This window comes from Pelophylax lessonae (assembly GCF_965119305.1).
Source record: "Pelophylax lessonae genome assembly, chromosome: 1".
NCBI lineage: Eukaryota > Metazoa > Chordata > Amphibia > Anura > Ranidae > Pelophylax > Pelophylax lessonae.
Window position 1 is genome coordinate 787808673 of NC_138768.1, and position 27181 is coordinate 787835853.

The following is a 27181-nucleotide window of genomic DNA, read 5'->3' on the forward strand; positions in this document are numbered from 1 at the left end:
CACACCTGAGATGGCAGCGCTGGACAAGACATTTTCAAGGTAAATATTTCTTCTAAAAGGTAAGTGAACCCGGGGACAGTTCAGAGGCTATCGTTGCTGAAATGCACTAGCCCTGACTGTCCCGGGGGATTTTTATCTAAAAAATGTTTTTGAGGCCGGAACTCCGCTTTAAGCATGTGTTTCCTCGCCCAACATTGGAGAGATTTTCTTTCACTTCCTGTTGTATCTTCAGACAGGAAGTGAAGGAAAATTTGGCAATAATAAAAAGTTCTCCAAGGTTTTACCTTTCCTACTCAGTGTATAGGAAAGGTAAAGGGCAGTACTGTATGAGGAGTGTGAAGGAACAATACACAGGGAGCTCTCCTCACACCAGCGCTCCCAGTATACATGTGCACAGCACAGCACAGCACAGCACCGCACACACCTCTCCCCCATCTACAGGGATGCCGGGGAGCGCTTGTTGGGTTCTATTACAGCGGAACGTTCCACCGTTCACTAAGGATAGGGGGATGTGATAAGAAAGGAATGCTGCAATATTCGGTAATAGGAGTGTGTGCAATTTACTGAGACTCCGTCTAATCACTCCGTATCCCCCGGCCATATAGTGTGTCTCCCTGGCCCGCGGTCCTCTCCCCCTCGGTGTCGGTGGTATGCTCCGACCTCCGGCCACTGACAGGCAGGGAGGAAGATGGCGTCCGGTTGCTTAGCAGTGCTGCTGTAAATCCGGTGTAGTGGTGTCATCATAATCCCCGAGAGCGGAGCCCGGCCGACATGTCTGACTCGGAGGAGGAGAGCCAGGACCGCCAGCTGAAGATTGTCATCCTGGGGGATGGAGCCTGCGGGAAGGTCAGTGTACCCACACTGCCAGGGGCCCCATCACTGCTGACTGCTAGGGGCCCCATCACTGCTGACTGCTAGGGGCCCCATCACTGCCGACTGCTAGGGGCCCCATCACTGCCTACTGCTAGGGGGCCACATCACTGCCTACTGCTAGGGGCCCCACCACTGCCTTCTGCCAGGGGCCCCATCACTGCCAACTGCTAGGGGCCCCATCACTGCCTACTGCCAGGGGCCCCATCACTGCCTACTGCCAGGGGCCCCATCACTGCCTACTGCCAGGGGCCCCATCACTGCCTACTGCCAGGGGCCCCATCACTGCCTACTGCCAGGAGACCCACCACTGCCTACTGCCAGGAGACCCATCACTGTCTACTGCCAGGGGCCCCACCACTGCCTACTGCCAGGGGCCCCACCACTGCCTACTGCCAGGGGCCCCACCACTGCCTACTGCCAGGGGCCAGATCACTGCCTAATGCCAGGGGCCCTATCACTGCCTAATGCCAGGGGCCCTATCACTGCCTAATGCCAGGGGCCCTATCACTGCCTAATGCCAGGAGCCCCATCACTGCCTAATGCCAGGAGCCCCATCACTGTCTACTGCCACGGGCCACATCACTGCCAGGGGCCCAATCACTGCCTAATACCAGGAGCCCCATCACTGTCTACTGTCACAGGCCACATCACTGCCAGGGGCCCCATCGCTGCCTACTGCCAGGGGCCCCATCGCTGCCTACTGCCGGGGGCCCCTTCACTTCCTACTGCCGGGGGCCCCTTCACTTCCTACTGCCGGGGGCCCCGTCACTTCCTACTGCCGGGGGCCCCGTCACTTCCTACTGCCGGGGGCCACATCACTTCCCACTGCCAGGGGCCACATCCCTGTATACACTGTACACACTGCCAGGGGTTCCACCACTGCCTACTGCCAGGGGCCCCATCGCTATATACACTGTACACACTGCCAAGGGCCCCACCACTGCCTAGTGTCAGGGGCCCCAACACTGTACCCACTGCTGGGAGCCCTACCACTGCCTACTGCCAGGGGCCCCATCCCTATATACATTGTACCGACTGCTAGGGGCCCCACTACTGTATACACTGTACCCACTGCCAGAGGTGCCACCACTGCCTACTGCTAGGGGCCCCATCACTATAAACACTCTACCCACTGCCAGGGGCCAATCTCTGTCTACAGTGTACTCACTACCAGGTGTTCTATCATTGCCCACTGCTAGGGGCCCCACCAGTGGGTAAAGTGTACCAACTTCCAGGGGCCCCGTCACTGTATGCACTGTATCAATTGCCAGGGGCCCCAATCCTACCTATTGCCAAGAACCCCATCCCTGAGTTTGCTGTACCCACTGCTAGGGGCCCAATCCATCACTATCACTGTACCCAGTGCCAGAGACCCCATTATTACCCACTGCTAGGGGACCCCTTCATCGTCACTATGCCCACTGGTACCATTACCATGGACCCAATTACTGCCCACTGCACCCCATTCCTCTGTTCACTGTATTTATTGTCAGGGACCCCTACTTTGCTTATTGTACCCATCACCCCCATTCCACTCACTGTCAGAGATCTCCTATTCTCTAACTCTGCTCATTGCCAGTGATGCCCTCACTGTACCCCCTGCCATCTGCTGGTACCTATACCACTCCCTACTGATAGAGACACTTGCCAGGGACTTCATTATTCCTATCCTTCCTTCTTCCAGGGACCCTCTCTCCCTTCACTCTGCCCAGTGCCAGTGACCCCATCCCTGTATTCACTGCCAGGGTACATGTACCCCATCACCGCCCACTATCATTACCCCATTACTTCTAATTCTCTCCAATGCCAGGGGCTTGTACCCTGTCCCCTTCCCACTCTACCTACGGGGGTGAAAATGTAAATTAGGAATGCTTTAAGAAATTAAAGTATTGATAGTTTATTTTTTATCAATTAACAAAATGGAAAGTAAATAAACAGGAGAGAAATCCAAATCAAATCAAATCACTATTTGGTGTGCCCACTCTTTACCTTCAAGACTGCATCAATTCTTCTAGGTACTTGCACACAGTTTCTGAAGGGACTTGGCAGGTAGGTTGTTTCAGACATTTTGGAGAACTAACCACAGATTTTCTGTGGATGTACGCTGTCTGAAATCCTTCTGTATCTTCATGTAATCCTAGACAGACTCAATAATGTTGAGATCAGGGCTCTGTGGGGGCCAAACCATCACTTCCAGGGCTCCTTGTTCTTCTTTACACTGAAGATAGTTCTTTAACCACTTGCCGACCACCGCAAGTATATATACTGCGGCGGTCAGCCCCGTGCAGGCAAAGTGACGTACCGATACGTCACTAGCCTGTGAGCCAATAGGGGGCGAGCGCACGCCGACCGGAGGTGCGCCCCCAGCCCCGCTCGTTCACGGACACCTCCGCGCGAGTGACCGGCGGACCCGATGTCCGCCGGTCACTCGCGATCGTCAGTTACAGAGGGAGAAAGGCAGACGACTAATGTAAACAAAGCCGCCTGTCATTCTCCCCTGTGTAACAGCAGAGATCAAACGGTCCTGCTATGTAGGACCGTTGATCTCTGCTGTTACACACACAGCCACATCCCTGCACAGTTAGAAACACGCCCCTAGGGACACACTTAACCCCTCCCTTTCCAATAAAGTTAACCCCTTCCCTGCCAGTGTTATTTTTACAGTAACAGTGCATATGTATAGTACTGATTACTGTAATAATGTCACTGGTACCCCCAAAAGTGTCAAAAAAGTCAGTCAAGGGTCTGATCTGTCCGCCGCAATGTCGCAGTCCCGCAAAAAAAAAATCGCAGATCGCCGCCATTACTCGTTAAAAAAAAAAAAAAAAAACAACAAAAATGACAAAAATCTTTCCTTTGTTAGTAAACGCAATAACTTTTGCGCAAACCAATCAAAATACGCTTATTGCGATTTTTTTTTTTTTTTTTTACCAAACATATGTAGCAGAAAACAAATTGGCCAAAAATGTTAAAAAATTTTGATTTTTACATTTTTTTGGGGCGTTTCATATAAAAAAATGTGAAAAATATTGTTATTTTTTCAAAATTTACGCTCTTTTTTTTGTTTATAGCGCATGATCAAAAAATCGCACAGGTGATCAAATACCACCAAAAGAAAGCTCTGTTTGTGGGAAAATAAGGACGTCAAATTAGTTTAGGTACAGCGTCGCACGACCGCGCAATTGTCCGTTAAATTAACGCAGTGCCAAATTGCAAAATAGGGCCTGGTCAGGAAGGGGGTAAAATCTTCCGGGGCTTAAGTGGTTAAAAATGTAATAACTTTGACTGCATGTTTGGAGTCGTTGTCCTGCTGCAGAGTACATTTGGGGCCAATCACATGCCTCCCTGATGGTATGGCATGATAGATACGTATCTGTCTGTATTTTCCAGCATTGAGGACACCAGTGATTGGGCAACGTTCAGGACCCTAGACACACTGGTTGGCCAAGAAAACTCAATGCAGCAGATGAAAGACACATCATACCTACTTCCGTTCAACATCAGAAGATGTCAAGCAGTGCCATCAGATCAGAACTGGTGGAAACCATTGGGCCCCAGGTACACCCATTTCATGTCCAGAGAAGTCTGTCCAGAAGTGGTCTTCAATTGCAGCCAAAAAGTCCTACCTCCGAGGGGGAAACAAGTGACTCAACTATGCACAAAAACATAGAAACTTGGGTGCAGAAAAATAGCATCATGTGCTCAGGACTGATGAGCCAAATGTGAAATATTTAACGGTAGCAGGAGACAGTTTGTTTGCAGAAGGGATGAAGAGCGGTACAATGAGTGTCTTCAGGGAGCATTGAAGCATGGTGGAGGCTCCTTGCAAGTTTGGGGCTGCATTTCTGCAAATGGAGTTGGAGATTTGGTCAGAATCAATGGTGTCCTCAATGCTGAGAAATACAGGCAGATACTTATCCATCAGGGAGGCATGTAACTTTCCCGAAATGTATTTTGCAGCAGGACAACGACCCCAAACACACAGCCAATGCCGTTTTAAAACTATCTTCAGTGTAAAGAACAAGAAGTCCTGGAAGTGAGGGTTTGGACCCCACAGAGCCCTGATCTCAACATCGAGTCTTTCTGGGAATAGATGAAGAGACAGAAGAATTTGAGGCAGCCTACATCCACACAGGACCTGTGATTAGTTCTTTAACCACTTGCCGACCGCTCACATGGGTACTATTGCGGCAAAGTGGCTCGTTATCGTACAGCGACGTAGACCTACGTCGCTGGACTCCTCCCCTTGTGGGCGGCGCGCGCGCTCTCCGCCGGAGGCTCGCTCCCGCTGTATTCAGTCACAGCGGGAGTCGGGCCAGGGGAGGAGCGGCGGTGATCACCGCCGCTCTTCCCCAATCGTCGGGGATCGAGTGAGGAGTTCCGCCCGCTTGTGTAAACAGAGCGGGTGGATCTCCTAAGTGACAGGCAGGGTCAGATTGCAGGATTCAGCATAGCTGAACCTGAGATCTGTCCCTGTGTCACACAGTCCCCTCCCCCTACACACGTTAGTAAGCACCAGGCATACATTAACCCCTTGATCACCAATAAAAGTTAACCCCTTCCCTGCCAGTGTCATTTTTACAGTAAGAGCCGGTTCACATAGGCGCGACCCGACTTTGGCGGGGGCGACCTGTGAAGTCGCGGTGCGCAGCTCGCACCGCGACCTCGGAGCGGCATGCACGGACGGACTTCATATCATTGAAGTCAATGCAGGTCGCTCCAGGTCGCCCCAAAGTCGCTCAGGCCCCTTTTTCTAAGTGTCGCTCCTATTAGAACGGGTTCTGCGCTAATCTATGGCAGGCGACCCGGGCGACTTGTCAGGCGACCAGGTCGCCTGACAAGTCGCCCCAGTGTGAACCGGCTCTTACAGTGCATATTTATAGCACTGATTACTGTAGTAATGTCACTGGTACCCCCAAAAGTGTCAAAAATGTCAGTCAAGGGTCCGATCTGTCCGCCGCAATGTCGCAGTCCCGCAAAAAAAATCGCAGATCGCCACCATTACTAGTTAAAAAAAATAAAAATAAAAAATGACATAAATTTCCCGTAGTTAGTAGCTGCGATAACTTTTGCGCAAACCAATCAAAATACGCTTATTGCGATTTTTTTATTTTTACCAAAAATATGTAGCAGAAGACAAATTGGCCTAAAATGTAAACAAAAATTTGATTTTTACATTTTTTTGGGGGGGGGGGGGGGATTTCATATAAAAAAATGTGAAAAATATTGTTATTTTTTCAAAATTGTCGCTCTTTTTTTGTTTATAGCGCAAAAAGTAAAAATCGCACAGGTGATCAAATACCACCAAAAAAACCCTCTATTTTTGGGGAAAAAAAGGACATCATTTTAATTTGGGTACATCATCGCACGACCGCGCAATTGTCCGTTAAAGTAAAGCAGGGCCGAATCGCAAAATATGGCCTGGTCAGGAATGGGGTAAAATCTTCCGGTCTTAAAGCGGTTAAAAATACGCTTATTGAGAATTTTTTTGTCAAAGACATGTAGCTAAATACATTTTGGCCTAAATATATGACAAAAATTGAATATATTGGATATTTTTTAACTGTCAAAGTAGAAAAATATTGTTGTTTTTTCAAAATTGTCGCTTTTTTTATTAATATCGCAAAAAATTAAAATCGCACAGGTGATCAAATACCACCAAAAGAAAGCTCTGTTTGTGGGAAAAAATGACGTAAATTTCGTTTGGTAACGGCATTGCATGACCGCGCAATTGTCAGTTAAAGTCGCACAGTGCCGAATCGCAAAAAGTGGCCTGGACGTAAGACAGCAAAATCCTCCGGTGGTAAAGTGGTTAAGGTGTTTGGCAAAACCTACCTTCCAAGTTCCTTCAAAAACTGTGTGCAAGTGTACTCAGAATAATTGATGCTGTTTTGAAGGTAAAGGGTGGGCACACCAAGTATTGATTTTATTTGGATTTCTCTTCTGTTCATTTACTTTCCCTTTTGTTGATAAAAATAAACTATTGAAGGATAAATGCAGACAAAACCGAACTAATGCTAAACCTGCTCTGTGCCACATTCTAACCCTAATCTATCTAAAACCTGTAAAGCAAAAATCGCTGTTCTTGCCTATTCTGCAGCCAATTCTGCAGCCAATCTGGTCTGGTCTCCAGTGGCGGAAGCTCTGTGCAGGAGAGGACCGACAAGGCCTGTGAAATGCCTGGGAAGTGACGACACCCATAGACTTACTATGGGGCTTCCGTTGTCAGAATGCCTCTCCTGCACCCTCCTCCACGCTGAAGCTGCCGCTGACAGCTAGGTAAGAGTCAGAATACCAGAATAGGTAAGTACAGTTTTGCTCTAAAGGGTTCGATAGATTAGGGTTAGAACAGAGCAGGTTTAGTGTTAGTTAGGTTTTGCCTGGATTTATCCTTTAACACTTTTATTTCTGAAAGCATTCTTAATTTACAGCATTTTTCCACACTAGCCTAGAACCTTTCCACAGTAGTGTATACACCATTGTTTTCCCATTCTACTTACTTCCATGGACATAAACCCCATCATCTTCCCATTCTACCTACTTCCAGGGATATTTACCCCATCATCTTCCTATTCTACCTACTTCCAGGGATATAGACCCCATCATCTTCCCATTCTTCTTACTTCATGGACATAAACCCTATCCTCTTCCCATTCTGCCTACTTCCATGGACATAAGCCCCATCCTCTTCCCATTCTGCCTACTTCCAGGGATATTTACCCCATCATCTTCCCATTCTACCAACTTCCAGGGATATAGACCCCATCATCTTCCCATTCTACTTACTTCATGGACATAAACCCTATCCTCTTCCCATTCTGCCTACTTCCATGGACATAAACCCCATCCTCTTCCCATTCTACCTACTTCCAGGGATATTTACCCCAATGGTTTCCCATTCTACTTACTTCCATGGACATAAACCCTATCATCTTCCCATTCTACCTACTTCCAGGGATATAGACCCCATCATCTTCCCATTCTACTTACTTCATGGACATAAACCCCATCCTCTTCCCATTCTGCCTACTTCCATGGACATAAACCCCATCCTCTTCCCATTCTACCTACTTCCATGGACATAAACCCCATCATCTTCCCATTCTATCTACTTCCAGGGATATATACCCCATCATCTTCCCATTCTACCTACTTCCAGGGACATATATACTGCATCATCTTCCCATTCTACCTACTTTCAGGGACATATACCCCATCATCTTCCCATTCTACCTACTTCCAGGGATATATACCCCATCATCTTCCCATTCTACCTACTTCCAGGGATATATATCCCATCATCTTCCCAATCTACTTACTTCATGGACATAAACCCTATCCTCTTCCCATTCTGCCTACTTCCATGGACATAAACCCCATCATCTTTCCATTCTACCTACTTCAATGGAAATCCAATTTTACCTAGTTCCATGGACATAAACCCCATCATCTTCCCATTATACCTACAGTACTTCTATGGACATATACTCCATCATCTTCCCTGTCTACCTACTTCCAGGGATATATACCCCATCATCTTCCCCCTCTCCCTACTTCCATGGAAATCTACCCCATCATCTTCCCATTCTACCTACTTCCGTGGACCTATACCCCATAATCTACCCATCTACCTACTTCCATGGGAAACTACCCCATCATCTTCCCATTCAATCCTACTTCCAGGGACATAAACCCCATCATCTTCCCATTTAATCCTACTTCCATGGACATATACCCCATCATCTTCCCATTCAATCCTACTTCAAGGGATATATACCCCATCATCTTACCATTCTACCTACTTCCATGGACATATACCCCATAATCTACCTGTCTACCTACTTCCATGGAAAACTACCCCATCATCTTCCCATTCTACCTACTTCCAGGGTCATAAACCCCATCATCTTCCCATTCAATCCTACTTCCATGGACATTAACCCCATCATCTTCCCATTTAATCATACTTCCATGGACATTAACCCCATCATCTTCCCATTTAATCCTACTTCCATGGACATATACCCCATCATCTTCCCATTTAATCCTACTTCCATGGACATATACCCCATCATCTTCCCATTTAATCCTACTTCCATGGACATCTACCCCATCATCTTCCTATTCAATCCTACTTCAAGAGATATATACCCCATCATCTTCCTATTCTACCTACTTCCACCTACTTCCAGGGACATATACATCATCATCTTCCCATTTTACCCGATTCGATGGACATACTCTAAACCCCTTCATCTTCTACCTACCTGCAGGGATATATACCCCATCATCTTTCCATTCTACCTACTTCGCTGGACGTAAACCCCATAATCTTCCTATTCTTACTTCTGGTTACATATACCCCATCGTTTTTCCATTCTACCTACTTCCAGGGAACCAAACCCCTTCATTTTCCCATTCTACCTACTTCCAGGGACACCTGTATTATGGGATCTTTATCTAACTGCGTCAACCTTTATGTCGCCTTTGAGAAATACCACATATTTGGGGAAAGCCTAAACTTGCCTACAGCCCATGACATTCTTACAAGCCCTGAAATGTCTAAGTAATAATAAATAAGGGGTTAAATAGGTACAACTCTTATTTAAAAAATAAAATAAAAACTTTTTTTCGTCTACCAGATGACAGGCAGGTTAAATGACATCTTGGGGGAAGATTACTAAAACTGGATCACTCAGAATCTGATGCAGCTGTGCATGGTAGCCAATCAGCTTCTAAAGCCCCGTACACGCGCGTCGAAAATTGGCATGGAATTTTCGGCCAACGTCCGATCTGCTGATTTTCGGCTTGTTAGTATGATGCTTCCGACAACCAACTCCGAATTTTCGGCCGAAAAAAATCTGGTGTGCAGGCTATAAAATTTTTGCTGGACAAAAGACGGACGATCGGTCGGCCGATAATCGTTGCGTGTGTACGGGGCTTAACTCAGCTTGTTTAATTACATTTTGTCAATAAAACCTGGAAGCCGATTGGTTACTATGCACAGGTGCACCAGATATTGCACTCTCCATGTTTAGTGAATCAACCCCCAGCGGGTTAAACAAAAAAACAATGACTTGATTCCCTCATCCTACATTCAATGTGGATGCGGAAATACTGTGCCTTTTGTTATTCTGTCAGTGGGGAGACTTCCCCTCTATCAGAATTCACTGATCAGTGCTGCCGGCTATAGCCAGCAAAGCTAATCGAGCAGAATTTTTTCAGCAGGGCCGTTTTACAGAAGTTGTTTCGTAGATTGACTTCTGTACAACCATTCTTTCTATACATGGTTAAAAATTTGGGCGGTCCCTTCTGACCTGGCCGAATTTTGGTCCATGTATGGCCGGCTTTAGGCTTTTCTTCAACATTTTTACTTCTGTCTGTGCTGCTCACTTCCTGTTTTCTGGGACAACCGTTTTCGACCGATCGATCAGCTTTGGTACATTCAACCTGCCCATACACGGTTCGACTCTCCGCTGGTTCCTGCTGAACCTGCCGGATTTTACATGCGTGGTAACGGTTATAATCGCTAGCAATAATCACTGTGGGGGGTTTCCCCTGCCCCTTTGCCCCCCTGCCAGAAGAGCACAATGGCTTGGCGGGAGGGACTCCCCTGTCAACAATCAAACAAATTTCTTTGCAGGAAATAAATTTGCTCTGTCTATGGCCAGCCTTAGGCTCTATTCACACTTGTACGTTTGGAGTACAACTTTGGATGGGTGTGACTTGAATGTGACTTGTCTCTTTGCAAAGTCGGACGCACTGTTGTACCACTGATGCATGAAAAACATTCAGGGGCGACTTTCATACAATTTTTGAGGGTTAACATTAAAGTCTATTTCCCTCAAGTTGCATGAAAGGCAGACCAAAGTGGTGCATGAATCACTTTGAAGTCACTACGACTTTAAGTCGCACATGTATTAATGGTTATCATTGAAAAACATAGGGTGCGACTTGTCATGCGACTTTGATGTCCAAAGTCATATGACAAGTCAACAAGTGTGAATGGGGTGTTACAGATACACTTTAACAAACACAATACTATGACACTAATAAGGATTATGTGCATTTATTGTATAAAATATATACCTTGCATAACAAAAATGATTGTGATCCCATGACGGACCCATACATAATAAATAATTGGTGCATTTGGCATTCCCCATTTTGGTAATACCATTTATCCTTCATAATAAGCACTATACCCAATATAATCTCCCATTGACAATATAATCCTCCATTATTTCTTCACTAAGTATTATCGCCCACACAATACACACAGCAGTCATATTTTCATATTTGTTATTCTTGATATAACACCTGTTATTATCCTCCACCAATAGCGTTTATTCTGTGTTTTCCTGTGAAATATCACAATGGATGGCCTCCTCTTACATGAGTAACACTGCAACTGTGAATATATTATATCATAGGTGTCATAGTGCCAGACTGTTCCCAGATGTTATTTTTTCATTATAGTGGTCCTTTTATTCAGCATGTGTACTGCATTTCTACATGGCTCCTGTGGATCAGCCATTTGTATAGAACGCAGTGTAATATGTAAAAGGGCCCATTTTGAAGATGGAAAAATGACATATATGACACTGTGGGGTTGATTTACTAAAACTGAAGAGTGCAAAATCTGGTGCAGCGCTTCATAGAAACCAATCGGCTTCCAGGTTTTATTGTCCAAAGCCTAAAGTGATTATAAAGGCAGAAGGTTATTTATCTTAATGCATTCTATACATTAAGCTAAAAAACCTACAAATATATATTCGGCAGCTTTCAGGGAGGGGAGACTGTCACCATCTATGTATTCTGCCGCTGTGATCCTCGTGCCTCAGCCTGATAAAGACCCAACTGACTGTGCGTCTTATTGTCCATTTTCCCTATTAAATATAGACTATGAAATTCTTGCAAACATTTTGGCTAAACGACTTAATGAAGTAATTCTCACTATTATTCACCTAGACCAAACTGGCTTCATGCCGGGGAAGTCCACCTCTATCAATATCCGTAGGACACTCAATAGAATGGCCGTTTCTTATGGCTGCACTGCGTTCCTTTGGCTTTGGTGTTAAGTTTCAAAAATGGGTCTCCATTCTTTACAGGGAACCCACCTCCTATCTTTTAGTTAATGGTTTACTGTCCCAGTCCATACAACTCTATAGGGGTACCAGGCAGGGGTGTCCTTTTATACCCTTTATTATTTACAGTGGCCATTGAGACCTTGGCACTGAGATTTCGGCAGTCTCCTCTCCTAAAGGGCAATACTGTAGGCAATAGAACTGATATTATAGGTCTTTATGCAGGTGACCTCATTCTGTATTTGTGGGACACTTCCAATTCACTAGGAGAAGCAATGCAGATAATTGATGGTTTTAGCACATACTCAGGCCTTAATTAATTGGCAGAAGTCGGCACTGATACCTTTTGTGGCCCGGGCCCTGCCCCTCGAGGACCCCCCAAGCCCCCTCCGCATAGTGTCTTCCTTTAAATACTTGGGGATTATTATTACACTATCCCCCCTTAGACGCTATAAAGGCAAATTTAGACCCATTACTCCAGATGATTAAACTCAAACTACCTAAATGTTTATATGTGACATCCCACGTACCTATCTCAGTGCCTAAATCTTTTTCTAAAACCTTGGATACGCTATTTGTCTTCTTTATTTGGGCTAATACTAGACGTAAACCTAAATTCTCTACCTTACAACGCCCTAAGGTCTAGGCGGATATGGCATTGCCTAATTTATACTATTACTATCTGGTTGGACAATTGCGCCACTTGACCGACTGGTTGGGTCTGGCCACCCCATCAATGGTCGAGTCATACCTTGCTTATGTGCTCAACCTTTATTATATTTTATTATATCTTTTCATGTGACAACACTGAAGAAATTACACTTTTGCTACAATGTAAAGTAGTGAGTGTACAGCTTGTATTACAGTGTCAATTTGCTCTCCCCTCAAAATAACTCAACACACAGCCATTCATGTCTAAACTGCTGGCAACAAAAGTGAGTAGACCCCCTCAGTGAAAATATCCAAATTGGGGCCAATTAGCCATTTTCCCTCCCTGGTGTCATGTGACTCGTTAGTGTTACAAGGTCTCAGGTGTGAATGGGGAGCAGGTGTGTTAATTTGGTGTTATCGCTCTCACTCTCTCATACTGGTCTCTGGAAGTTCAACATGGCACCTTGTGGCAAAGAACTCTGAGGATCTGAAAAAAGAATTGTTGCTCTACATAAAGATGGTGTAGGGTATAAAAAGAGTGCCAAGACCCTGAAACGGAGCTGCAGCTTGGTGGCCAAGACCATACAGCGGTTCAATAGGACAGGTTTCACTCAGAACAGGCTTCTCCATGGTTGACCAAAGAAGTTGAGTGCACATGCTCGGCGTCATATTCAGAGACTGTTTTTGGGAAATAGACATATGAGTGCTGCCAGCGTTGCTGCAGAGGTTGAAGGGATGGAGGGGGTCAGGCTGTCAGTGCTCAGACCATACGCCGCACACTGCATCAAATTGGTCTGCATGGCTGTCATCACAGAAGGAAGCCTCTTCTAAAGATGATGCACAAGAAAGCCTGCAAACAGTTTGCTGAAAACAAGCAGACTAAGGACATGGATTACTGGAACCATGTCCTGTGGTCTGATGAGACCAAGATAAACTTATTTGGTTCAGATGGTGTCAAGCGTGTGTGGCGGCAACCAGGTGAGGAGTACAAAGACAAGTGAGTCTTGCCTACAGTCAGGCATGGTGGTGGGAGTGTCATGATCTGGGGCTGCATGAGTGCTGCCGGCACTAGGGTGCTACAGTTCATTGAGGAACCATGAATGCCAACATGTACTGTGACATACTGAAGCATAACATGATCCCCTCCGTGGGCCGCAGGACAGTGTTCCAACATGATACCAACCCCAAACACACCTCCAAGATGACCACTGCCTTGCTAAAGACGTTGAGGGTAAAAGTAATGGACTGGCTAAGCATGTCTCCAGACCTAAACCCTATTGAGCATCTGTGGGGCATCCTCAAATGGAAGGGGGGGAGCGCAAGGTCTCTAACATCCACCAGCTCCGTGATGTTGTCATGGAGGAGTGGAAGAGGACTCCAGTGGCAACATGTGAAGCTCTGGTGAACTCCATGCCCAAAAGGGTTAAGGCAGTGCTGGAAAATAATGGTGGCCACACAAAATATTGACACTTTGGGCCCAATTTGGACATTATTACTTAGGGGTGTACTCACTTTTGTTGCCAGCGGTTTAGATATTAATGGATGTGTGTTGAGTTATTTTGAGGGGACAGAAAATGTACACTGTTATACACGCTGTACACTCACTACTTTACATTGTAACAAAGTGTAATTTCTTCAGTGTTGTCACATAAAAAGTTATAATTATTTACAAAAATGTGAGGGGTGTACTCACTTTTGTGAGATACTGTATATGCTACAATAATCCTATTTGACCCCGGTTAGGCTGCATGCAATGCACCACTTACCGGCCCTCACATGCACTAGATGTACCTTTCCGCTCACGGACTTTGCCCATGTCATGTGGCTGTGCCTGAAATCCAAGGGAGAAAAAGACCGCTCCAGGTGGGCTGGGTATCAGGTGCTGGTCGGATCCGTTGATCCAGAATCACTTGAAGCAAGAAGAAAATGACCGCACTCCGATGTAAATCAAAAATTGGAGTAAAATTTATTCCACATCAAAACAAATGGGCAAACTGGAACAACACACTGTGGATGCAGGACACAAAGGCAGACGCGTTTCACGACTTAGAGATGTCGCTTACTCATTGCCAACATGGCAATGAGTAAGCGACATCTCTAAGTCGTGAAACGCGTCTGCCTTTGTGTCCTGCATCCACAGTGTGTTGTTCCAGTTTGCCCATTTGTTTTGATGTGGAATAAATTTTACTCCAATTTTTGATTTACATCGGAGTGCGGTCATTTTCTTCTTGCTTCAAATGTGGCTATGCCTGGTCATAGCCAGGTATTGGCAACAGGGTGACAGGTGTATTGTCTGCTGTCTTGTCTGTCCCGGTTCTATGCATGCACTCCATTGATTTGTTTGTTGGGGGTTTTGGATGAGGAACAGTGGCCGAGGGATTCGAGAATTTCGTTAATGAAGACCCTATTCTTGGCCCATAAGGTCGTAGCGCTTAGTTGGATCCAGCCTAACCCTTCCTCTGTCCGCATGTGGATGCAATTTGTAAATCAAGTTTTGCTCTATGAAAAACTTATATTTAAACATAGAGGGTGCCCGGCTAAGTACAATAAGGTCTGGGGCATCTGGTGCTCTTCTGCCCTCGCTGTATCCAGGCTCTAAAGACATCACTGAGAGTTTTTAATATCTCACTAAGAAAGGTTTTGAACTCGGCAGACTATAGGGCTATAGAGCTATGGAGCTAAAAACTGCAGAGGTGATCAAATACCACCAAAAGAAAGCTCTATTTGTGGGCAAAAAAGAACATCAATTGTATTTGGGTACAGCGTCGCACGACCGCAAAATCTTCTGTTAAAGTAACACAGTGCCGAAACTCAAAAAATGGCCTGGTCATTAAGTGGTTAAAACCTTCCGGGGCTGAAGAGGTTAAATTTGAATTCCAGAAATTCAGCAACTTTTGCATTAAGTCCAATTAACCACTTCAGCTCCAGAAGATTTTACCCCCTTCATGCCCAGGCCATCTTTTGCTATTCAGCACTGCGCTACTTTAACTGGTAATTGCACGGTCATGCAACGCTATACCGAAATGAAATTTGTGTCTTATTTTTTATTTTTTTCCACACAAATAGAGCTTTATTTTGGTGGTATTTGATCACCTGGGTTTTTTTTTCCATTTGTTCTATATTTGGACTGAAAATTTTGAAAACAAAAAGCAATATTTTCTACTTTTTGCTATAAAACACATCCAAAAAAAACCAAACAAATTTCTTCATAAATTTTGGCCAAAATGTATTCTGCTACATGCCTTTGGTGGAAAAAAAATCCCAATAAGTGTATATCGATTGACTTGCGTGAAAGGTATAGTGTCTACAAACTTTGGTATATATACCGGAATTTATATTTAAATGAGGCTCCATTCACATCTGTGTGTTTCAGAAACGCACTGCAAATGCACCGAAAAGCATGTCAAAAAATGCACCATGCCCTGCTCTAAAAAAAGTTCTAGAGCTTCTTTGGGGCAATATTAAACACCAAAAAAAAAATATATGCGGGATTGTGAGTTCACGCTAGGCGGAGATGTGACTGGGGCCTGACAGCTGAGTGTATCCATCCACTCACTTCCATGTACTGGTAGAGCGCTGACCATACACTATGCAATCTGATTTTTGTATGCCTGGTATGAAATTATCTTTTAAGGCAGCCTGTTCATTGTAATGGGCTGTCTAAAGCACCAAGATGCACTAAAAATGTACTATCTCTAGTAGTGATCGACCGATATCGGATTTTCGTTGCCGATACCAATGTTTTGGCCATTGAATATCGGTATTGGCCGATATTTTTTTACATTTAAAACATTTTTTTTTATTTTTTTTTTTTTTACACTTGACAGGTACTGTTGTGGAGGGATCTGTGGGTCTAAAAGACCCCAAACCCCTCATCTGCACTTAAAAGCATTCAAAACAGCCAAGTTTGGCTGTTTTGAATGCTGTCCCTTTTTAAAATCTGGTGCCAAATCCCTGGAAGTGATGTCATGACATCACTTCCGGGTTTTTACATGGAGACCCAATCCGAGCCGAATGCAGGTTTTGATCGGGTCTTCGGCGGCCGTGCAGGTAGGATGCCTGGGTCTCCCGGTGGGATGGGAGACCCTGGCGAGCCGCGGGAGGGGGGGGGGCAGTCCCCTCCCGCTCCTTGTAATGACAGCCGAGCGAATTCTCAGCCACATCGGTTGTCATTACAAGACAGCTGACCGTCGGCTATGGACGCCGATACTGGGGTGATGTCTCTAGCTGCAGGCATAACTCCGGTACAGCACTTTCCCAAAATATCGGAAATATCGGTAACCTCCGGGGGCCGATTCCGATATATCGGGGAAAGTGCAGATCGGCCTTTGATATATCGGCTTTGCCGATAATCGGTTGATCCCTAATCTCTAGTACACTGGTAATCTGGAAGTGTGATCCAGAGCGCCTAATCAAATGCAGTTCTTCAGCAGAGCAATTTGAGCCATGGTATGGCTCAGATCGCACTGAATTCACACCAAAAAAGTGCCGCACCATAATCGGATCGCATAGGTGTTTACGCCCATGCGATACAATTCTGAAAATCACACAGTGTTTTGCGAACTGATTTCAGGGTGTTGTTAACTCAACATACACACCCGTTTGCATGAATGTTGTGCGATTTTAATGCATTGTGGAATCTGCACAGAATTTGCAGCAAATTTGCATTGCATCAGTGTGAACCAGAAGCTGATTTATTTTGGGCGGTACCCAAAAACGCACACGCAGAAGCTGTCAATATACAGTACATTCCAAATCTAGTTGTAGCTTTGCAAGAGAATGGAGATTCATTTCACATGTAGTGTGGCTGGTAAGCATTTATCTGCTTATAGTCTGCTTTTTTTAATATTTATATTGCAATAAATTGTGTGAATATTCACTTCAGTCTGTTTCATCGGCACATGATTGGATAATTGAAGTGAATACTCGCACAATTATAAAGTTTTTTTTAAAATAAAAATAACAAACAGCCTATACTTACCTGCAGCCCCAATCTTCTTCTGGGTTCCCCCACTGGCACTTCTGGCTTCTCCTTTTCGTCAGGTGCCCCCGCAGAAAGGCACTTTCCCTGGGGGCACCCGTGAATGCTCACTACTGTTGCGTCCATTGACACAGACAGCAGGACTTGGCCCTGCACCGTGTAACCGGGTTTGATTGACAGCAGCGGGAGCCAATCGCTCCTGCTGCTATCAGTCTGTCCAATGAGGAGAGAGACGGTCAGAAACCGATGCGCTCGTGCACATTGCTTGATCGGATCGGGCTCAGGTAAGGAAAAGGGGGGTCCTGGGGGCAAGCTTCAGCACAGAAGGTTTTTCACCTTAATGCATTAACCACTTGCCGACTTCCGCACGACTATTTACGTCGGCAGTCAGCCCCTCACAGGCAGAGTGAAGTAGATCTACATCGCTAGCCTGTGAGGGTCTAGGGAGCGAGCGCGCGCCCCCGGGCGTGGTCACGGACCCCCCTGCGTGTGTGACCGGTGGACCCGATGTCCGCCGGTCACTCGGCGATCGTCGGAGCAGAGGGAAAAAGGCAGGCGGCTGATGTAAACAAGCCGCCTGTCATTCTCCCCTGTGTAGAAACAGTGATCATACGGTTCTACTATGTAGGACCGTTGTTCACTGTTCCTACACCTCAAGCCACAGCCAATCACAGTTAGAATCACGCCCCTAGGGACACACACCACCCCTCCCTCTCAAATAAAGTTAACCCCTTCACTGCCAGTGTAATTTTACAGTAACAGTGCATATGTATAGCACTGATTACTGTAGAAATGTCACTGGTAACCCCAAAAGTGTCAAAAATGTCAGTCAAGGGTCCGATCTGTCTGCCGCAATGTCGCACTACCGCAAAATAAATCGCAGATCGCCGCCATTACGCGTTAAAAAAAAAAAACAACAAAAATGACAAAAATCTTTCCCTTTTGTTAGTAAACGCAATAACTTTTGCACAAACCAATCAAAATATGCTTTTTGTGTTTTTTTTTTTTTTTACCAAACATATGTAGCAGAAAACAAATTGGCCGAAAATGTTAAATTTAGATTTTTACATTTTTTTTGGGGAATTTCATATAAAAAAATGTGAAAAATATTGCTAGTTTTGCAAAATTGAGGCTCTTTTTTTGTTTAGAGCGCATGATCAAAAAATCGTACAGGTGATCAAATACCACCAAAAGAAAGCTCTGTTTGTGAGAAAAAAAGGACGTCAAATTCGTTTAGGTACAGCATCGCACAACCGCGCAATTGTCCGCTAAAGTCACGCAGTGCCGAATCGCAAAATAGGCCCTGGTCAGGAAGGGGGTAAAATCTTCCGGGGCTTAAGTGGTTAATGTGAAAAATCGTAAGGCTTTAGGACCACTTTAACAAAATAGAAAAAAACTAAAACTTTGAATTGTTGTAATCCTAAATACATATAAAATGATTCTCAAGGAAATATACCTTTAGTAGCCCAGATCCTCCTCTTTTGGGGCCCTCTCCCCCCCCCCCCCGTGGTCCTGGCTCCTCCCCTCCTTGCCGAGTGCCCCCATTAGCAGGCTATGGGGGCACTCGAGCCAGGCTCACTCCTCAACTCCACACACAGAGTGCGGCTTGGTCATGCAACCCGCTTTCCCCTCGTTGGCTCACAGGCTGTGGCTTTTTTTCCTATTCCTATTTAAAAAAATGTAGTATCTTCCGCTTTAGAGTGTGCTGAGTTCTCATCAAATTTGGCATATATAATTTAGCTTTCCATGTTTCTAACACTTGTATTAAGGACTTGGTTTAATATTTCCTTATGCACATTTAGATCATTAATGGGTCATTCAGAAGTCTGGGTTGCTTGGATGGAAGATCTGATGTACTGAACTATGTTCTTGTAATGTATTTTGTACTCGTCCTGACAGCCAATAGTCAGTCAGGATGGAGAAATCACCGTGAACTTTATAAAATAATCTATCTAAACACAGCAGAATTTCTGGCCATGGAAAATCAAGTGTAATCATTTGGCTGTGAGTGTTTGATTTCACACCCAGCAGACTGTCCATTTTCCATCGACAACATGGCAGCTTATTCTCAGATCTGGTGATTTCATAAGAGCTGATGGCAATTAATCCTTTTTCCATGATGATGCCTTATAAGAATTTGGCAGAGCTCACCATGGGGGAGTTAAATAATAATAAAAAAAAAAAACTCTTTAAAACGCCAAGAGGTTATTTCTCACAAAATTTTTGCTTTGATAAAATATTTCATGAATTGTTAATGGCAACATGCTGGTGATATGTGCTAGCTTATTCCATCAGATTCAGTGTACTTTTTACCTTTTGAAATTTCAAAAAGTGTGTTGCACATGCTGATCTATTTAATCTGAATGCAAGTTTTTTCAGTAAGAGTGGGGATGGGTTATAGTGATATTAAAGTCAGTTTACTTTTTTTTTTTTTTTAGAACAAACGTCATACTTACCTGCTATGTGCAGTGGTTTTGCACAGAGCAGCCCCGGTCCTCCTCTTCTCGAGTCCCCGCTGGCACTCCTGGGCCCTCCCTCCTGCCCAGTGCCCCTATTGCTAGCAGCTTGCTATGGGGGCACCTGAGCAGGCTCTATTCCGAGCCACTGCTGTGTAGGGATGAACGACAGTCGATGTGATATTGACTATCGTGCTGTGGGCGTGGACGATACTCACATCGCCGAAGATACGATGTAAGGCATAGGCATTAGGCAGGGAGAAGTCGGGATGACTCAGCTCCTCCCTGTAACCAATCAGCGACTCTCAGCACACTGACACTGAAGAACTGGAAACAAGCTTGTATTGTAACAGTTTAGAGTTAAGAGTCGAGTCAGTACGTGTGGGACTGGACGGATGTCATGTCAGGCTGTGTTCTTCTACCTCCTGCCACCGCTGAGTCCCGACTGTGCCTAATCCACACTGACTGTCACTGTCAATCCCTACAATAACATTAACCCTGGCCTGCCCTGGCTGTATGGTGCAATCTGCAATTACAATCGGAAGAAGGCTGCGCTGCTGCAATACTTCCATGATTTCCATGATTTCCTCTCAATATCGCAATATATATCGTTCAGAAAAAAATATCGCAATGTACTTTTTTTTCAATACCGTGCAGCCCTACTGCTGTGTCCATTCACACAAAGAACGCACTCTCTCCTCATTGGCTCACTGTCTGTAATTGACAGTATCAGTAGCCACTGGGGCCTTCTGCTGTCTCAGACAGTGAGGGGAGAGAGACCCGGGAGAGCAGGAGGAAGATTGGGCCCAGGTAAGTATTAGGGGGGCTACTGTACGCAGACAGTGTTTTTACCTTCATGCATAGAATGCATGAAGGTAAAAAACCTTGAGCCCTTTACAACCACTTTAACCCCCCTTTGTCAAGATTTATTGCTTTCTGTGTTCCTGCTGAGGAGATCTACCCCTCTATTTTTGCTGGGGACCACTATCGCTGAGACATAAAGCTAGCCGAATTCCAAAATTTTAGAGTTGTCCCCAGAGCTAGAGATAAGGGGATCCCTGTTTTGCGGACAACAAATGGGAAATTCCTCTCACTTTAGGAGATTTTTCAAATAATTTCCTGTTGCATCTCTGGGACAGGAAATTAAGATTAAATTCCCCAATGGTACATGGACAGAATAAATTGATTGGTAGGGGTTTTAACCTTTTTGTACTCTTTCCAAAATTACAAAAATAAACTATAGAAGTTAAAGTAAACCAGTAACCAGTGGGCAGGCTATGGATATTTTAACTACTTGCACATTCTAAGCTAGCAGTGAATATGATTTAAAACAAGCCTCCACAGGCCTCTGTAGCTGCAGCCGCCATGGAACAATTCATTCTCAAAGTTCATGTGAGCTTTTTTAACAGCTCCGGTCATCTTACTCCTCCGTCCCAGACCACCTTCTCTGTGCTTACATTAGTGGTTAGAAAGCTGGAAGGCAGCGGAGTCACTGTTGTGACAGTGGGAGGGGGATCTAAACTATTAAGGCTGGCCATTCATAATCCATTTTTTTTTCTTTTTGTTCAACCAGTGGGCTTAACGGAAAAAATGAACAGATTGCCCCATCCACACATTCGATGTGGATAGGAGAATCACTACAAATAAATGGCAGCTTTTTGGCAGTGGATGGAGGAATCACTCTTGCTGTGCTATTGCATTCTTTAGCCAGCGGCACAGATCATTTAGGAAAAAAAACAATAGGCTGGTAGTACACAAGTCAATATATCGATTGACTTGGGTACTGCTGGATAGCCCATACATGGATTGAAATTCAGGCGGGCCCCTGCTGAACCTGCCAAATTTCATACCATGTATGATCCGCTTAAGTTACTGCTGAGAGGGGGAGCAGGGTTAGTGTCCTAAAAGCACAACATTCCCAAACCTTCGTAAGTAACTACTAAGTGACTACTAACTTGTAGGTAGGTTCCAAAGATATATGTACACCATATCAGTATTTGGGCTTGTTTGTTTAGTTTTTATTATTGATTCTCATTGTTTTTCATCTTTGCATATGTAATTCACTACCATTACTTGTATACGGGGTATCTTATGCCTCATTTCCACTGAGCGGATCGGTTCGGTTCGGGTCGGTTCGGTACGGTACGCTAATTTGAGTGTTTCCATTATGAAAGTGGCCCATACAACCGAACCAAACCGCACCATTCCTGGTCCTCCAGATGTAGGGCCATAGGAAATGGTACGGTACGGTTAGGGCGGAGCTACTGGCGTCACACGATAAGATTCCACTGATTGGCGGACAGGAAAACTTCAATGCTCACGTCAAATGAAAGAGCAAAACAAACGCCTCATTTGATGTAAACCCCGCATGGTCCCTGGTGACCCGACTTGCAGTGGAAATGCTAACCTGAATAGACCGGACCATTCTAACCCTTCCAAACTGTACCGACCCGAACCATTCCGCTCAGTGGAAACGAGGCATTATAGTCCCATATCTATTTACAGACGTATTGGGGAGAAGCGACATACAGTATGTAAGTAATGGCAGAATTGGGCTAGTGTATGGGCCTAATGATAATTATAGTGAGGCTAAACTGAATGTAGTAGGTATTTCCATGTTAGAGTGTGGGCGGAAGTAACTGCTTCTCAGGGTGGAAATGTATGGCTGCTGTTGAAATTCACCATGTTTTGCAACTGTAGAGGATAATGGGGAAATTAGAAGTGTGAGTGTGTTCATAGGAGTTGATATATTGGTTGTGCTACAGTCCCTGAGCCTCTGATAAAGTTCAAGTGGCGTAACACGTAGGTAGAAGGCCGAAGTAAATCCAGGAAGTGTTGCCCACTCTGTGCCAGCTGTACCCTGTTGGGTTTTCCACACACTGCGAGCTGACCTGGACGAGATACATACATAAATACATACATACATACATACATACAATGGGAGAAAGACGGAAAGTTTGTGTAAGGCGCTGCCTGTTTGAGCAGTATTTCAAACAAAGGGGGTAGAAACCCCCACACAGATTTCCTTCTTCCTCCTATATATTGCATCCCTGTTCTTCAGGGGTGGGTTTGTGGCAGCTTACACCTGTATTTATATTTGATTATTTTATCCATATTTAAGATATTCCATAGCGCTGGTCACCTTTTGTGTTTTGATACATACTGGCTTTACTGTATGCTGTCGTTGGTGCACTTGTAAGTGAATTTTTTTGCTTTTAAAAAAACGTAAGAATTTATGCTCTGTGGCTCTTTTATTTCATAGAAGAAGGGTACCCTATCTTTGGAATAACAAGTGGACATCTTCATAAAAACTGGATAGTGCACCAAGAACACTGTGTGGGCTATTGCATATTATAGATTTACTTCTATATTGGGATAGCTTTGCCACAGGTTCACTTAAAGAAAATGGGTGTAAGCTGCAATTAGTGAGCTCTTCTTTTAAAACTATTCGCCTTTTTGTCATGCTGATCCTCTGACTTTATCAATTTCCGAGTCACTGACCTGGGACATACACCAATCATCTGCAACGTTAGGACCACTGACAGGTTAAGTGAATAACAATGGCATCAATGGAATATATTAGGCAGCAACTAAACATGTTGCCCATGAAATTGATGTGTTGAAAGCAGAAAAAAATGATCATCACAGTTTTTGTGTATGGGTCTGCATAACGGCAGACCAGTCAGGGTGCCCATGCTAACCTGTGTCCACAGCCAAAAGTGCCTACAATGGGCATGTGAGCGTCAGAACTGGACCACGGGGCAATGGAAAGAAGGAAGGAAGCCTGATGAATCTTTTTTTTTTTTAAGCCATGTGGATTGGCAGGTGCATGTGCATCAGTTACTTGGGAAGAGCTAGCACCAGGATGCAGTATGGTAAGAAGGCAAGGCAAGGGTTTTTTTATGCAGGGAAACCTTGGGTCCTGCCATTCATGTGTATGTCTCTTGACCTGTACCACCTACTTAAAAACATTGTTGCTCACAAGGGAAAAACCCTTCATGGATACGGTATTCCCTGTTGGCAGTAGCCTCTTTCAGCAGGATAATTTGCCCAGCCACACTGCAATAATGGTCCAAGAATAGTTTGAGCAGAACATTGAGTTTGGGGTGTTGACTTGGCCTCTAAATTATGATTATGATCTCAATCCAATTAACCACTTCAGCCCCGGAAAATGTTACCCCCTTCCTGACCTGGCCCTATTTTGCGATTCGACACTGCGTTACTTCAACGGGCAATTGCGCGGTAGTGCAACGCTCTACCTAAACAAAATTTACATCCTTTTTTTCCCCGCAAATAGAGCTTTCTTTTGGTGGTATTTGATCACCTGTGCGATTTTTTTATTTTTAAATTTTTTTTTATTTTTTGCGCTATAAACAAAAAAATAGCGACAATTTTGAAAAAAATAAAAAAAAAAAAAAACAATATTTTTCACATTCTGCTATATGACTTTCCCCAAAAAAAAATTAAAAATACATTTTTTTTTCATTTTAGGCCAATTTTTCTGCTACATATTTTTGGTAAAAAAATTCACATTAAGCGTATTTTGATTGGTTTGTGCAAAAGTTATCGTGTCTACTAACTACGGGAAAGATTTATGTAACTTTTATTGTTTTTTTTTTTTTTGCGGGATTGTGGCGGACAGATCGGACCCCTGACTGACATTTTTGATAATTTTGGGGGACCAGTGACATTACTACAGTAATCAGTGCTAAAAATATGCACTGTTACTGTAATAATGACACTGGCAGGGAAGGGGTTAACAGTATAGGTGATCAAGGGGTTACATGAGACCCTAGGGGAGTGATTCTAACTGTGCTGGGGCGTGGCTTCTGAGATGACCATAGAGATATGTGATCCTATATAGAAGGATCACATGAGCTCTGTGATCATTTCAGGGAGAAGGATGGTCAGCTGTGTTTACAACAGTTGACCATCCTTCTCTCTCAGCGGGGAACAATCGCGGGTATCAGGCGGCAATCGGAGCCGCCTGACACACGCATCGGCTTCCCCGCTGACAGGCGGGGGGCGGAAGCACGCTGGCGGCACGCGCCCGCCCCTAGACTCCCGAGAGTGAGCGCCGTACATGGACGGTGATTCGCCCAGGAGTGGCTGCCTGCTGCAGTTCATCTGTGGCGGGCGGTCGTAAAGGAGTTAAGCATCTGTGGAATGTGTTGGAAAAACAAGTCCGATCTACGGAGGATTCACCTCGCAACTTACAGGACTCAAAAGATTTGCTACTAACGTCTTGGTGCCAGATACCACAGTATACCTTCAGAGGTCTAGTGGTGTCCATTCCTTGATAGGTCAGGGCTCTTTTGGCAGGAAAAGAGGGACCTACTCAATATTAGGTGGGTGGTCAAACATTATCGCTGATTAGTGTACTGTATATGTAAATCGGACATTGTAAATTTGCTCTGGTTTCACTTCGTGCATGCTTATTCTAGGTCTGGGAGTACTGAAGTAATAATCAGAAAACAAGCATTTTCAAAAGCGATCAGTAATGTTAGCTGATCTATTTTATTCACCAGTTTTCCTTTTAGGGAAAATACTGATAGGAGACACACATTACCCAGGCGTTCCTCTCTGTATTTCTTGTGCTGGTGCTTGCCTCGGACAGGTGCCAGGAGCTGGAGAGAGGCACTCACTAGCGATTCAGCTGTCTCTTTACTATCTATGGTGTCAGGCAGTCATGCGCCAAAGGGAGAGGGATCCAATCTGTCTAAAATTTGCAGCTTTAGTTACTTGGCAGTAAATCCGGCCATAGACGGTTGGAATTTTGGCCCGATTCACCAGCTGGTTGCAGGGACCGGCCAAGATTTGAACCATGTATGGGCAGGCTAATTGTACCCAACTTGGGTACACCCAGCATGTCAGATTTTTCTACATACGGTTACTGCCAGCGACTATAACCTCTGGCAGTAACCTTTGTATCCCTGTGCCCTCACTGGCAGAATACAATAGCGCAGCGGGAAGCGTTCTCCCATCAACACTGACTGTGACTGACACTGACTGGGGGAATTGAGCAATTTTCTTTCTATCTATTCATAGTAGAAAGAAAGAAAGAAAGAAAGAAAGAAAGAAAGAAAATTATATCATCTATGACCAGCCCAAGAGTAATGCCTTGTACACACGCAACGATTATCGACCGACTTTTGTCCAGTGTTGTTGTGTTTGTTGGAATGTGCCTAGACTGCACACACATTTTCTCGGCCAACAAAAACCAACTTCAGAAGTGATGTCATGTGCTGGTTTACTTTCCGTGCGTTTTTTCTTCTCTGAGCATGCCCAGTCTTGCTCATCAGATTTTTGTCTGCCAAAATCTGTACTGACTGACGGAAAATCGGCCGTTGTATTGACGGCCAACAAAAATTTTATAGCCTGCACACCAGATTTTATTCGGCCGAAAAGTCGGAGTCGAAAGCATCATACTAACCAGCCGAACATGGGCCGATCGGACGTTGGCCGAAAATTCACGGCCAACTATCGATGCATGTGTACGAGGCTTAAGGTCCTAAATTGACTTTGTCCATCAGGAACTGAATACTGTAACAAACAAAAGAAGGATACTTCTTTACTTTATTTTTCACATCATGTTAGTTGCGCAAATTGTTTTCAAAGTGATAGTAAAAATACACTAAAATAGCTAAAACCACATACTCTCCGTAACTCCCACTAAATGTGAATCGTAGATTTTTATTGGGTTCAAAAAATAAAACCGTTATTGTGAACTAGTGAAAATTAAAATTTGGCAAAACCAGCTTCACTGAAGTAATAGAAAATGTCAGACATAATGGAGAAATTCCTGAAAAAATTAAAAAACAGATGAAAAGACCTAATAATTTTGTACAATTAATGTATAAATACATTCTTTTAGCTTATTTTAATCTTTTGCAGAAATGTGGTGAAAATTTGGCTTAAACAATTTTGTGAGTAGTCAGAATTGTCAGAATAAATATATCCCATGAAAAAGCGATCGAAATGTCCATTTCAAGCTTTGATAAATTCGCCACTATGTATAGCTTAGGACTAAATATACAGTTGTAAAAAGCATAAAATTACAACTTAGTCATGCTCTGTTTGTCATTGATGGAGAAGTGGAAGTTATGCCCTTTTACCCGCTGTTAATCATAGTC

General features: G+C 44.5%; 1 protein-coding gene across 2 annotated transcripts in view; it reads left to right on the forward strand.

Moving 5' to 3' along the window:
• Nucleotides 1-643: 643 nt before the first annotated feature.
• RAB28 (RAB28, member RAS oncogene family) overlaps nt 644-27181 on the forward strand; it is a 198967-nt gene continuing 172429 nt past the window's right edge. The window contains exon 1 of one of the 2 annotated variants that reach the window (XM_082257172.1): nt 644-846. In XM_082257172.1, coding sequence (XP_082113298.1) covers nt 772-846 — 75 coding nt within the window. In that variant the 5' untranslated portion in view covers nt 644-771. The remainder of the gene's footprint in view (nt 847-27181) is intronic. The other variant, XM_082257171.1, reaches the window with a different exon arrangement.